This window comes from Bombina bombina, chromosome 3 (genome assembly GCF_027579735.1).
Source record: "Bombina bombina isolate aBomBom1 chromosome 3, aBomBom1.pri, whole genome shotgun sequence".
Classification (NCBI taxonomy): domain Eukaryota; kingdom Metazoa; phylum Chordata; class Amphibia; order Anura; family Bombinatoridae; genus Bombina; species Bombina bombina.
In genome coordinates, this window is record NC_069501.1 from 1,117,583,303 (window position 1) to 1,117,598,006 (window position 14,704).

General features: G+C 37.3%; 1 protein-coding gene across 1 annotated transcript in view; it reads left to right on the top strand.

Moving 5' to 3' along the window:
* The window catches only part of SLC7A1 (solute carrier family 7 member 1), a 189,150-nt gene that overhangs the window by 76,259 nt on the left and 98,187 nt on the right, over positions 1-14,704 (top strand). Inside the window, exons 2-5 of the mRNA XM_053708477.1 lie at positions 3,357-3,740; positions 5,359-5,517; positions 6,674-6,836; positions 11,306-11,433. Of these exons, the coding sequence (XP_053564452.1) occupies positions 3,371-3,740; positions 5,359-5,517; positions 6,674-6,836; positions 11,306-11,433 (820 nt within the window). The 5' untranslated portion in view covers positions 3,357-3,370. The remainder of the gene's footprint in view (positions 1-3,356; positions 3,741-5,358; positions 5,518-6,673; positions 6,837-11,305; positions 11,434-14,704) is intronic.

Here is a 14,704-nt window from a genome sequence, read left to right on the forward strand (position 1 = left end):
ATTTTTCAGCTATACAGGCACTAGAAGTTAAGGCCAATTAAAGAAAAGAAAATACATTGAATTAATCTTATTTTTCAGCTATACAGGCACTAGAAGTTAAGGCCAATTAAAGAAAAGAAAATACATTGAATTAATCTTATTTTAGATAACAGATTATTTTTTTTTACTCATTAGTAGCCCTGCTGTTATCAGGAAACTGTTTTTGTATAGGCTTTGTAATGTGTCGCAGCTGGTTTGATGTAGCGTTTATATTTCTTAGTAGTTTCTTTGTCCTCCTTGGTGCTCTCGGTTACTGCCTGTGATATCAGTTTGCGTGCGTTTAAAACACTTCTTGGAAGAAATTCTCACCAGTATTTTCAAGGCCTTAAGATAAATTTTGTAGATCGTAAACAAACCGTGCATTGTTTAGAAAACAAGTGGCAAACATTCTCTACTACATAAAAAAAATTAAAGTTTTAATATAAACTAAAATGACAAGTAGTTAGAAAATTGAGCTTGAATTTTCTATTGAAAATTATTATTTATGATTTTGTTTCAGCACAATTATCTTCTACACCTTTAACCCATTCCTTATTCTGAGCTGAATTCTTTTATAAGTTGTGCTATATTTAACAAATAATGACATGGGGAGGTCTGGTTGAAACTGGAAGATGCACTGTTTTTGCCTCTATAATTACCTTGTACCTAAACCTCTGCAGACTGCCCCCTTATCTCAGTTGTTTTGACAGATTTGCATTTTAGCCAAACGGTGCTGATTCATAAATAACTTCACAGGAGTGAGCAGTGTTTACCTATATGACACACATGAACTCTCAAAATGCAGAGATAAGAGGCTGCGTTCAAGGGCTTAGATGTGGTGCTTGACCAACTAACAGTAAGGGGTTAAAATAAGAGTGGCTGTAAAGGAGTCTATCTTTCACTTTTGATATTTAATGCCTATGCATGGGTTAAAAGGACTGATTCAGATAGAACATACCATTTTAACCCCTTCATGCTGTTAGGACAATCCATGCCGTTGTAACAGCGCTGGAGTTTAACGCCAAAGGACGGCACAGAGCATCCTACCTTATAAGGCTTCTTGCAGAACCCCCCCCCCCCCCCTTTTGATAAGCGCAAGATTGGACTGGGGGCGTGCCTAGCATCGTAGGCAGTCCCCCATGATCTGATCCCAGCTTTGAAATCATGATGACCTCTACAATCATGTGGTTTAATTTTTGCTTTGTTCCGGTGTTAAACTTTTGTGAAAGGGTTAAACAACTTTCTAGTTTACTTCTATTATCTAATTTGCTTCATTCTATTAGTATCCTTTGGCTGAAGGAGCAACAGTGCACTACCGGGAGCTATCTGAACACATTGGGTGAGCCAATGACAAAGCATATATGTGCAGCCACCAATCGACAGCTAGCTCCCAGTAGTGTATTGCTGGTCCTGAGCCTATCTAGGTATGCTTTTTAACAAGGATAACAAGGAAATAAAGCAAATTAGATAATAGAAGTACATTGAAAAGTTGTAGAATTAATTAAATATTTGGTTTCATCTCCTTTAAAACCATGCATAGGCATTAAAAACATAGTCAAAGTCAGACTCCTTTTAAAGCCGTTCTCTTATTTTATGTGCAATAAGAAGGTAATTTTGTATAAAAATATTTTGAACATACAAGAATTTCATTTTCATACAAAAATGTCCCTTTAATTTATCAATCTTTTGGACTTAAAATTGTATTTACAGCTTATCTGATCCAGTCGCACCTTAGAGATTGGTGTATCTTTTTTCTGCCAGTTTCTTAACAACAAATATTAGCTTTCTGACTACAGTACAATCTTTCTAATGGTATTATGTTTACAAAAGTATTACAAATATAAAACTACCTTTAGGTTGCCTGTATAAGCTGTATTATAACAAGTAAATATTGCCTAAATGATATTATTTACACTTAGTTCCATCCCCTCTGCAAACTGTACCATTTAAACGATGCAAATAATCAAAAATCCAAACTATTCCAAACCTTTTCTGGTCCCAAGCAGTTTTTATAAAGGGTTTTCTACCAGTATTATGCTTACTATGCACACAAGCTGCAACATTATCCTAAGACTTGTGCCAGCTTTTCCTAGAAGTATTTTTTTGCTGTTGAGTTTGTTTTACAAAAATGTAATTTTGTGTTACAAAATGTTTCTTTCTATGCAAATCTGAAATGTGCTACAGTGATTTCAAAGCCTCTTTTTTTTTTTTTTTTTTTTTTTTTTTTTTATCGCAGGGATATCACTGTTTTAATGCAAAACCAACTATACAATGTAAAATATATGGAAAGTTGTTTGTTTTTTGTATATGAAAAAGCTGTTTTTTGCCCTTTTGAAAACACAACCCATTAAAAAGGGATAGCGATACTTACAAACAACAATTGAAAATGAACATTTTAGTACTTATCCCACTAGTATAGATAGCTCTGTTTACATAGCTTTTCTATAGACACTACTTTATGTATTCAAATTTTCAGTATGGGAGGCAGATTCAAAAGGCAAAAGTGACTATTTTGAATGACTAAACAATGGCAAAGGAGCTATTTGTGATCATTTTAAAGGGACAGTCAACACCAGAATTTCTGTTTAAAAAGAAAGATAATCCCTTTATTCCGCATTCCCCAGTTTTGCATAACCAACACTGTTATAGAAATACACTTTTTTACCTCTGTGATTATCTTGTATCTAAGCCTCTGCAAACTGCCCCCTTATTTCAGTTCTTTTGACAGACTTCCATTTTAGCCAATCAATGCTGACTCAAGGGTAACTTCACGTGCTTGAGCTCAATGTTATCTATATGAAACACATGAACTAATGCCTCTAGTGGTCAAAATGCATTCAGATCAGAGGCAGTCTTTAAGGTCTAAGAAATTAGCATATGAACCTCCTAGAATTATCTAATACCAAGAGAACAAAGCAAAATTGGTGATAAAAGTAAATTGAAAAGTTGTTTAAAATTACATTCCCTATTTAAATCATGAAAGTTTTTTTGGGTTTTTTTTTGGACTTGACTGTCCCTTTAATACATTTCAACAGGTGAAATGTAGCACTGTCCTTTTAAATAAAAAAAATAAATAAAAAAAAATATATATACATTTATTTTTTAAGTCTTTGTATTACAGTAAGGGCAAACTTGAGGGGTCACAGGTGTATAAATATTTCAGAGGTGTCCTAAAGTAAAAACTAAAAATAAAATTTGCATTGCTTCAGTACTTCAGTCAGACTTTCCATGCATACCAAATATACAGTTTAGAATTATTTTATTGGTAGCAACACAACTGATTCGATATACAACAACCTATAGCCTATAAATAATCTTATTTGTGCTTTTTATTACAGGTCAGAATAAGAAAATGAATTGTAACAATGTTCTCAATTTTGGACAGCAACTGTTTCGTCGCAAAGTTGTGGGATCTGATTCCAAGGAGAGCAGATTGTCTCGGTGCCTCAATACGTTTGACTTGGTTGCGCTAGGTGTAGGCAGCACTCTTGGTGCTGGTGTGTATGTGTTGGCTGGAGCTGTCGCCAGGGAAAATGCTGGTCCCGCTATAGTCCTCTGTTTTCTGATTGCGGCTTTAGCTTCAGTCCTTGCGGGGCTGTGCTACGGAGAATTTGGTGCTAGAGTTCCGAAAACCGGATCTGCATATCTCTACAGCTATGTGACTGTTGGGGAACTATTAGCCTTTATAACAGGCTGGAATCTAATTCTCTCCTATGTAATTGGTAAGTTGATTAAAAAATCCTCATTTCACTGAGTTAACACATATTTAACATTCTTAAAGAATGCCTGGGTTCACAGGTTATAAATGACAATAAAGGATATTTAAAAATGAGAATATACACATTATAAATACCATTAAAGGCACATTCAAATAAATTTTTTATGTATGCAGTAGAAATGATTCACTGCAGATCAAAAGATCACGTTTTTATTTTGTAAGACAATTCTGCATTGTTTGTTGGTCTAGAACACAAACCTTGAAAAGCCTCTGGGATGTTGTTTATCTTCCTTTACTGTGGCCAGTTAGGGACAGTTTTAAGTGAGATCCTGCACATATCATCCAATCAGTTTGCACCAGGAGTGTCAGGATTCTGTATTCCACCGAATGCATTGCAGTCACGCCAGTCTCTGAGGGGAAAACACTACAGTTATCAGAGTTAAATTACAAGAAAAGCAAACGCAATAAATTATGAATTGTAAAGTGATCTCCCTAGTCTCGTCCGACCGGGGAGATTGACAGCTCCTGCCTGCACGTGATTGGCTGTGTGCGGGCGGGATTGCACACAATTGCAAAATACTGCTCGTGTGCAATGCTGAATTCCAGCTGCGGAATTCAGCCCACCAGAGGCGAGCTGCGGCGGAGTGGGTCGCATATTTGCGCCCCTGTCCACCGCAGCTTGATAAATGGACCCCATATATGGGGAATTCAATTTTGAGTTATACGTCCCTTGTCTAATTATTATTATTAATTATTGAGTTTATTGTCCCTGGTCTAATTATTATCAAAGAAAAGATTACTTTGAGAATAACATGTAGATGTAATTTTTAAAGTTTCATTAGCTGTTTAAATATTGACAAAATAACTCGAGTTTTACAGGCCCATTTATCAAGCTCCGTACGGAGCTTGAAGGGCCGTGTTTCTGGCGAGTCTTCAGACTCGCCAGAAACACAAGTTATGAAGCAGCGGTCTAAAGACCGCTGCTCCATAACCCTGTCCGCCTGCTCTGAACAGGCGGACAGGAATCGCCGGACATCAACCCGATCGAATACGATCGGGTTGATTGACAGCTCCCTGCTGGCGGCCGATTGGCCGCGAGTCAGCAGGGGGCGGCGTTGCACCAGCAGCTCTTGTGAGCTGCTGGTGCAATGTTAAATGCGGAGAGCGTATTGCTCTCCGCATTTAGCGAGGTCTTGCGGACCTGATCCGCAGTGTCGGATCAGGTCCGCAAGCCCTTTGATAAATGGGCCTGTATGTGTCTATAAAACAATGTGAGCTGCTGTTTTTAACTTAGGCTACCTTCTCTGCTTTGGCCAATTAGAGGCAGTTATAAATAGGTCACTAGAATTTGCAGCCAATGACTGTGTGGAATATAACAGTGTTCTTTACTTCATTTCTAACAGGAAACAACCATTTATCATTTTAAATTGCCATCTCAGTTTTTAATGTCCCTTTAAGACTTGTAGATATTTGCTTTTAAATAATTATTTTCATTTATAAATAAGAATACTGATTTCAAAAGTTAATAAAGAGTAAATATTTAAAGGCCATAATAGTTAAAAATGACATGCTCTAACGAATGTACTTGTGTTTGTTTTTTTTTTTGTTGTTTTTTTAAATAGGGACATCCAGTGTGGCAAGAGCGTGGAGTGCCACATTTGATGAGATGATTGGCAAACAGATTGAAATGTTCTGTGAGCGGCACATGTCCATGAATTTGGAAGGCGTGCTTGCAAAGTACCCTGACATATTTTCTGTTCTTATAATCTTGGTGTTAACAGGTAATTCATTTTTAATAAAATTAGTGGCGTTCACAATGGTATAGTCACATTAAAGATGCAGTTAAAGGAACGGGAAACCCCCAAAAAATTATTTAATAATTTGAATAGAACAAAGCATTTTGAACAACTTTCCAATTTACTTCTATTATCAAATTTGCTTCATTCTCTTGTTATCCTTTGCTGAAGGAACAGCATTGCACTACTAGCAGCTAGCTGAACACATCTAGTTAGCCAACCACAAGAGATAAATGTGTAAAGGCACCAATCAGCAGCTAGCCCCCACTAGTGTAGGATATGTGCATATTAGTTTAACAAGGGATACCAAGAGAACAAAGCACACTTTAAAAATAAAAGTGAATTTTAAAATAGTCTTAAAATTACATTCTCTATCTGAATCATGCAAGATTAACTTTGTCTTTCCTATACCTTAAGTCAAAATTATATTTTTTTGTGATTCAGATAGAATGATGCAATAAAAAGAAAATACTTTAGTTTACTACAGACATTTGTAGCAAACATTAGTCCCATCAAATTCTAAAGAAACACGCACATTCATAAGCTCCCATGAAGCCTACCTCTGCTTACTCTTCAACAAGGGATACCAAGAGAAAACCGTAAATTTGAGTTAAAAATTGACATGCCCTGTCAAAACCTTTTGTCCTTTTAACACACAGCCCTTAAAAGCACATGATTTGCATTTAAAATGATTTTCTTTAAAGGGACATAAAAATCAAGATTTTTCTTTCATGATTCAGATGAAGAACATCACTGTTCATACTTGTATTTGGGAATTGGCACAAATTGTTTGCCATTTATTTAAATTTGCAGTAAACTGAAGGTCTGAAAGCCTTATAACTATATTGACCTGTTTCAACATTCTCAAAACAAGTAATATTGCTGTTTGCAGATGGCTTGTGGTATATAATATTCATCATTTGTGGTGCAGCCAAATGGTATATTGAATCTTTTTCTAGATTTAAGTTGCTGCTTTCAGTTTTAACTATCTCTAAAGTTTTCTGAAAATATTCTGCTTACCCGAAAGTAAACCTTGTTTATACCAAACAATTTCTGGCTCAAACATTTGAGATGTACAGTAGAAGCGCGAACGTATTAGTCCTTCAACTGACTTTATTATTTTTCTTTTTTTTCTTTTCAGGTCTGTTATCTTTCGGTGTCAAAGAATCAGCCCTGGTAAACAAGGTGTTCACATGCATCAATGTACTAGTTCTGGGATTTGTTATTGTATCTGGCTTCGTAAAAGGTTCCATCAAGAACTGGCAGCTATCAGAAAGTGACAATATAACAAATTTCTTTAACAAGTATGTTTGAAAACTGTGATTACGATTTTCTTAGAAACAAGGCACATGTATTTTAATTCTAGCAGATTATAATATTCTGAGAAAGGATAGGAGGGCGAAATAAGTTGTAAAAACAAAACTGATAAAATAAATATGTAGTGCACTATACAAAGGTCATATGATACGTAAATAAAAATGTAAAGCTTCTTTTCAGTCATCTTAAGTTACTGACCTTTTAAAGTTTGCCAAGTTAGAAAATGTAGCTGTAGATGAGTTGTTTTTGTAGTTCATTTAACCCCTTGGCTACAAGACAGGGTTGTAGTTTTAGATAAATCATTTATCCTATATTCCCGCATGTGGTCATTAATAATTAGTATGTTAAAAAAGATCCTTCTACTATTTCCTATGGGGAACACCTTCATGGCAGGTATAGAATCAACTGCTTAAAGGGACAGTTAACGTTGAGAAAAATGTTACACTATGTGCAGATTTATGTAGCACAAGGATAGTCTTTTGTTTTTTTTTTTTAAATACTTAATTTGTCACCTAAAACTATATTTACCTCTAGTGCAAAGCCGTCCTCTTCTACGCAGGTGTTTTTTTTTTTTTTCAAATAGCTCATCACGGTTTCAATTTCTAATCGCAGTGAGCCCGATCGCATGGTTGAACAACACTTTAGCGTGCTCCATGTAGCTCAACAGTGCGATCAAGCTCGCTGTGATTAGAAACTGAACCCACAACTTCATTAATTACTGTTGGGAAATACAACACCTGGCCACCAGGAGGAGGCAAAGACACCCCGGCCAAAGGCTTAATATCCCTCCCACTTCCCCTATCCCCCAGTTATTCTTTGCCTTTCGTCACTATAGGAGGTGGCAGAGAAGTGTCAAGATTTGGATAGGTCTATAATGGGTGTGTTCCCTAAAAGAAAGGACTGGAGTTCATCATCATGTCAACCTCTCAGTGAGAGTATTAATGAAAGGGAGTCTGGAGACGCAGGGAAAGTTTTTCTGCAAACCCATCCAGACTGTCGCTAACAGCTCCTGAGCAATCGGAGATGATGAGTTTCACTGCTTGCTTCTACACACTCAATTCCATGTCAGAACCGCTGCTGCAAGACTGTGACACTTGGGAGGCTGTGCCTGTTCCACAGCATGGATCCTGGAAGGTAAGACTGTTGGATGGATATATATATATATATATATATATATATACACACACAATTTAAAAGGCTATACAGGGTCACAGTGTCGCTCCTTTATACCTCGATAAGATCAAGGGTTAATATCTCCTTCAGGGAGATTATTTGAACAGCTTGGGGGTTTATATTTGCTTAATGATAATTTTTTGGGTCTCATACACTGTTATTTGGCTTGGAACAAACAGGTTTCACTTTCGTTTTTGAAGTAGTGTTCAGCTCATAATCGCTTAGCGCCCTTTTTCATAGCAGGGGAAGTCCCGTCTTACGCACCACGTGACCGGGTGCGGTCTCTTTCATTTCCTAAGATCCTGCTGCTGACATTTTTGAGGAGAGCGTTTTCACTGTTAGCTGTCTGGGTCTAGAAGGTGGTGAGTGCCCCAGCCAATGGGAGTATTAAGGTGCCGTTTTTTTAAATAAAAGCGTTTTTTTGTTTGCCCTTCTATGGGTATATACAAAGCTATGGAGGACTGTGATAATACAAGGTTCCGCTCCTTCTGTACTGATTAATAATTCCTGTTTATATTGTGAAGAGGCTACTTGGTCCTCCTTACATACTTTTACAAAGTTTTACAAATTTTATGTTTTTGCTTCATCAGAAGCAGTTTTTGGGAGAGAGGTTTTTGCAGGCTGTGGTGCCCTCAGGATAGAGTCCACCTCCTTGTTACCCTCCCGTTTTTTCATTCATTGTCCTTTAGAGCTTTGGTATTTGTTTCCCACAAGTAATGAATGAAACCGAGGACTCTCCTCCCCTTTAGATGGAAAACATAAATTATGCTTACCTGATAATTTCATTTCCATCGCGGGGAGGAGACTCCACGGCTCCCGCCCGTTTTTCTCCGGTAGGCGGACCTAAATTTTTTATTTTGTTCTTCTGGCACCATTTATATCCTGATATTTCTCCTACTGTTCCTTTTTCCCTCGACAGAATGACATGGGGATGAGAGGAGTGGGGGAGGTATTTAAGCCTTTGGCTGGGGTGTCTTTGCCTCCTCCTGGGGCCAGGTTCTAAATTCCCACAAGTAATGAATGAAGCCTCCCCACGATGGAAATGAAATTATCAGGTAAGCATAATTTGTTTTTGGTAGGCTGTGGTGCCCTCAGAATAGGTTCCGCCTCTTTTTTTTTTCTGTTCCTTTCCATTATTCATTCAGTGTCCTCTGGAGCTTGGGGATATTTTTCCCAACAGTATGGAATGAAGTTGTGTACTCTCCCTGCCTTATGGAAGGAAAACATAATTTATGCTTACCAGATCCATTCCTTTTCTTTCCTGGCAGGGAAAGTCCACAACCCCGCTCGTAATTTATTATTGTTTTTGATGGGCGGCTCCCTTTTTATATTATTTCTTCTGGCACCTTTTATACCCTGATGTTTCTCCTACTTTTCCTTGCTCCCTCGGCAGAATGACTGGGGGATAGGCGGAAGTGGGAGGGATATTTAAGCCTTTGGCTGGGGTTTCTTTGCCTCCTCCTGGTGACCAGGTGTTGTATTTCCCAACAGTAAGGAATAAAGTCGTGGACTCTCCCTGCCAGGAAGGAAAGGAATTTATCTGGTAAGCATAAATTATGTTTTAAAAAAACAGCCGCATAGAAGAGGACAGCTTTACATTAGAGGTAAGTTTAGTTTTAGGTGACAAATTTAAAAAAAACAACAACAAACAAGACTCTCCTCATGTTACATAATTCTGCATATAGTGCAGAATAGTGTAACATTTTCCCCAACGTTTATTGTCCCTTTAAAGTTAAAGTAGTACAAGCCAGCAGCAGCACAAAATATTTTATGAATGAATTTTTTTTTATTTATTTTTTTGGTTGGGTAATGCATGTTAGGAACAAGTTTACATACTTATTGGCTTAAAAAAAACAATCAACTGACTGGGACATTAATGAATTGCTGTTGAATAATGTAAAACTGTAAATTTTCTGCCTTTCTTTATCCATATTTACATTACATTTAAGCTCCCTCTAGCAGCAAACAAGTGAAGAATAAAAAAGTGATGCCTAGGATACAAATGGTTTTTGAGATTTTCTTTTTAATAAATAGACATGAAGGGGGGAGCAAATAGTATTGTGAATAGTGCAACAGGCAAGCCCCAAGGCAGAACATAGAGTGATCTGAGATGTCATCGCAGAAAATGCAGCATATCTGCAGAAAGAACAGGAACTGTTAGCACTTTAACTTTTCAGTGCTGCTCCACATTAGGCTGTTCTTTTTAAACAGACCTGTTCTCTGGCTGTGTTGTATAAGTTTTCCTTAACACAGTGCATCCAGAGAAAAATGCTGTTTGAAGTAGTGCTACAAAGCAGCAGTGTATTGATTGTTTGGCTCTAAGATTTTTGCAAGCTCGTTCCCTAGCTTTTCACAGTCTGGAAAGCTGTTTTTCTCCGACTGTAAGATGTTCGTATGAGAAATGCACCTTTTTTATTACTACATTTTTATGTTAGACTAAGAGAAAAGGAAACAAATTAATTCAAGAGACATTTTACAATTACTTTTTTTGTCTGCTGCTAATTTGCAATGCAATTTTCAACTACTGCACTAGATTATAAAACTTTAAATATTGCTTTATTCTCCAGTTAACCAACACATTGCAATTGATCTGGTGCTTTAGTGTAACTGACAAATTTACAATTTTATTTCATTTAAAAATGACCTGCAGAAAAGTTTTCACTAAAAAAATCTCATCGCAGAAAGTGAAAAAAAGTTCTGCCACTGGGCAGGCAAGTTCAGTATATATTTATATGTACAGCTTATAAATTTATATTCTCTTGAACAGCCTGAATCATCACCATTGTCAGTCTGTATTTGCAAAGTTGGCATCTCTTTTTAGTACAAATAAACTTTCTTACCCTACAGCCTTATAAAAAATGTACTGAAGCCAACTCAGTAAAGGCAAACATTTATTTTGTTCATTTGAGAGCAGAAATGTAAAAAGTGATTGTATCTCACAAGGCTTATTCAGATCTAAATATTGCCTTGCTATAGTAAATGTACAAGTACCTATCAACCAATGAGTATTAGTGGGAAGTACATTGCTTATACTGCTGTAGTTTAAATGTAAACAGCATTTACTTAATTTCATTAAGGGAAAAACATGTTTTAAAAACTGTTCTTTTACTTGGAATATTTTTTGAGTACAAAATTATTGGAAAAGTCCTGTAGTTGACGGGCTAAAAATACTTTTTGAAGTTTTTTAATTTTTTATAAAATAATAATCAAATAGTGCTTGTCCTTTTTTATATCGGTGTATAAAACTTCACTAAAGGCTTTGTAATTTGATTGTTGTTTTTAGTGCAACGGAAAAAGAACCATGGAGCTACGGTAAAGGGGGGTTTATGCCTTATGGGTTTGCTGGCGTTCTCTCTGGTGCTGCTACGTGCTTCTATGCCTTTGTTGGTTTTGACTGCATTGCTACTACAGGTAAGTACTATTGCCAATTAAAAAAAAAAAAAAAAAAATAACCTCTACTCTATTTGAACTTACATTCTTAAATTCTATTGCAATATAGTGAGATTAGAGAACTGGCACTAGATTGTATGTGTTAGTGGAATAAAGGATAATATATCCGGTGCTGACCCCATAAATCAATAGTACAAAGAAGTGAGGATATAAGAGACCCTCAAAGTAGGGGTATGTTAGCACTCATTCCTACTAATTAGTGAAAATATTAAAAATTTAAATTTTATTAATCAAAGTTAAAAACTAAATATAGTTATGTGTCAAAGTGGCCTTATAAAACCGATAGTACCTATACAACTTGCTAACTAAAGTCACCTTGTCCCCCTGTTTCCTGGCCGATAACTGCTCCCTCGGCTTCAGGTGACAGGGACAAGAGACTATAAGTTAAAGAGTTAAAACCAAAGATAGTGCACCAAGGTGCTTACTATTTGCACATACTATTTACACAAACGCGTTTCGGCTGTGTATAGCAGCCTTTTTCAATGTGGTATGGACAAGCCGAGGCCCGGGTGCCACCCCTTCTTATAGTACTAAGCAGCCTATGATTTGACCAATCACACGTAAGGGGCGAAATACGCCCCATAACGCACCAATGGCTGACACTTAGAAACAGGGCTTGTATACAGTCTGCCTTCTCATTGGTTAATGCGTACAAATGATGACTTACACAATCGATATGAAATCCACAATATTTAGCACATAATTTGACCCTAATATTATGAGTCCTTAGGTTTAGTATGGTTCGAATTGAAATCTGCTTTAAAGGGGAATCCCTTGTGGTATGTGTTTCAGTGGGAGCGGAGATTATCTATGCTGGCACAAGTCACGTCTTTAATTCTCCATATGTAAAGCTGTTTGAGTTTGTGAATCTTCAATCATGCTACTAGTAATCAAAGTTATCCTTACATAGAGCTTCACTTATACCGCTGATGATCAACGGTTTTGCAGTGACAGTTCTCCCCGTGTTATTATATTGATTCACCAATAAGTGTGCTTCTCTCTTTCCCTCAGATATCACAAGCAACCCGATTGGTCTTAAACCTAGACATAGGTCAATAGTGAAAGCTGTGTATATGTTGCCTGATGTTGTTACAGGCAGGTTGCCTTTCCAACATCATATATGTGGCAACAATATCTTTATGGGTATATTGTTATCGATCTGCAGCATCGATAACAATATACCCATAAAGATATGTTGTTAAAGCAACAGTCAAGTCAAAATTAAACTTTCATGATTCAGATAGGGCGTGCAATTTTTAAACAAATTTCCAATTTACCTTTATCATCAAATTTGTTTTGGTCTTTTGGTATTCTTTGTTGAAAGCTAAACCTACGTTGGCTCATATTCTAATTTCTAAGGCCTTGAAGGCTGCTTCTTACCTCTACATTTTGACAGGTTTTTTTCTCTTGTACGATGTATCGAGTCCACAGATTCATCCATACTTGTGGGATATTCTCCTTCCCTACAGGAAGTGGCAAAGAGAGCACCCACAGCAGAGCTGTCTATATAGCTCCTCCCTTAGCTCCACCCCCCAGTCATTCTCTTTGCCTACTCTAAGTACTAGGAAGGGTAAAGTGAGTGTGGTGACAAAAATGTTAGTTTTTATTTTCTCAAGCAAAAGTTTATTTTAAATGGTACCGGTGTGTACTATTTACTCTCTGGCAGAAAAGGGATGAAGATTTCTGCAAGGAGGATAATGATCTTAGCACTTTGTAACTAAGATCCACTGCTGTTCTCACAAGGGCTGAAGAGTACAGGAAAACTTCAGTTGGGGGAACGGTTTGCATGCTAAGCTGCATTGAGGTATGTTAAGTCTATTTTTTTCTAGACAGACTGTGATAATTCTAGAAAAGGCTGACAATATCCCCATGAGGGAAGGGTAAGCTGTATTCAGACACTTAGTAGGAATCCCAGCTTGCATAAAGGGCTCATTAGTTACTGGTGACACTGATAGGAAAAAAGTTTTTTAATTTTTTTTTTTATAGCAAACATAACTTTTTTTGAGGCACTTTAAGGGGTCATTGTGGCTTGTTTAAGGGTTATTAACCCACATGGTTAGTTTAGAAACACTCTGGTGTGTTTCTTTTAGGCCCCATAACATCGAGTGAGGTGGGAGGGGCCTATTTTCGCACCTCAGTTGCGCCGTTTCTTTTACTCAGAGACATCCAGCTGCTTCTCCAGAGGGTCCTGCTGTGTTTGAGGGCTTAAAATAAGTGTGTGTCCCCCCCCCCCACAAATCTTTCCTAAAAGGCAGGTAGGCACCACAGCAGAGCTGTGGCAAGGTGCTGAACGTTTTTTTACCGGTTTTTGACGTTTTGTCAATCCGGTTTTTACATTAAGGGGTTAATCGTTTATTTGTTTAGCTGTGCAAAATTACTAAAGCTTTATGATGCTACTGTAAAAATTTCGTAAAGTTTACTGCTTTTTTTCACTGTTTTGCAGAGTTTGTGCATCTTTTTTTCTCTTAAAGGCACAGTACCGTTTTTTTTCTAAGTATTATTTGCTTTGAATAAAGTGTTTTCCAAGCTTGGCACAAGTAATGCCAAGTACCTCTAGTGCGTCGAATTCATTTACTTTACAAGACATGGCCACAGTTATGAATACAACCCTCACAGAGGTTTTATCTAAACTGCCTGGTTTACAATGAAAGCGTGACAGCTCTGGGTTAAGAAAAAATGCTGAGCCGTCTGATGCTTTAGTAGCCGTATCCGATATACCCTCACAATGTTGTGACCCTATAGTGGTCCCAGAGAAATTGCGTAAAATGGACAAATACTTAGAGGTTCATGTTTACACTGATGTTTTTCCAGTCCCTAAGAGGATTGTGAATATTGTTACTAAGGAGTGGCATAGACCAGGTATTCCGTTCGCTCCCCCTCCTGTTTTTAAGAAAATGTTTCCCATATCTGACACCATGCGGGACTCGTGGCAGACGGTTCCTAAGGTGGAGGGAGCTATTTCTACTCTTTCTAAGCGTACAACTATACCTATCGAAGACAGTTGAGCTTTCAAAGATCTTATGGATAAAAAATTAGAGGGTCTCCTGAAGAAAATTTTTGTTCATCAAGGTTTTCTTCTCCAACCTATTGCGTGCATTGTTCCTGTAACTACTGCAGCTGCTTTCTGGTTCAAGGCTCTAGAAGAGGCTCTTCAGATGGAGACTCCATTAGAAGATATTATGGATAGAATTAAGGCCCTTAAGTTGGCTAATTCTTTCATTACAGATGCCGC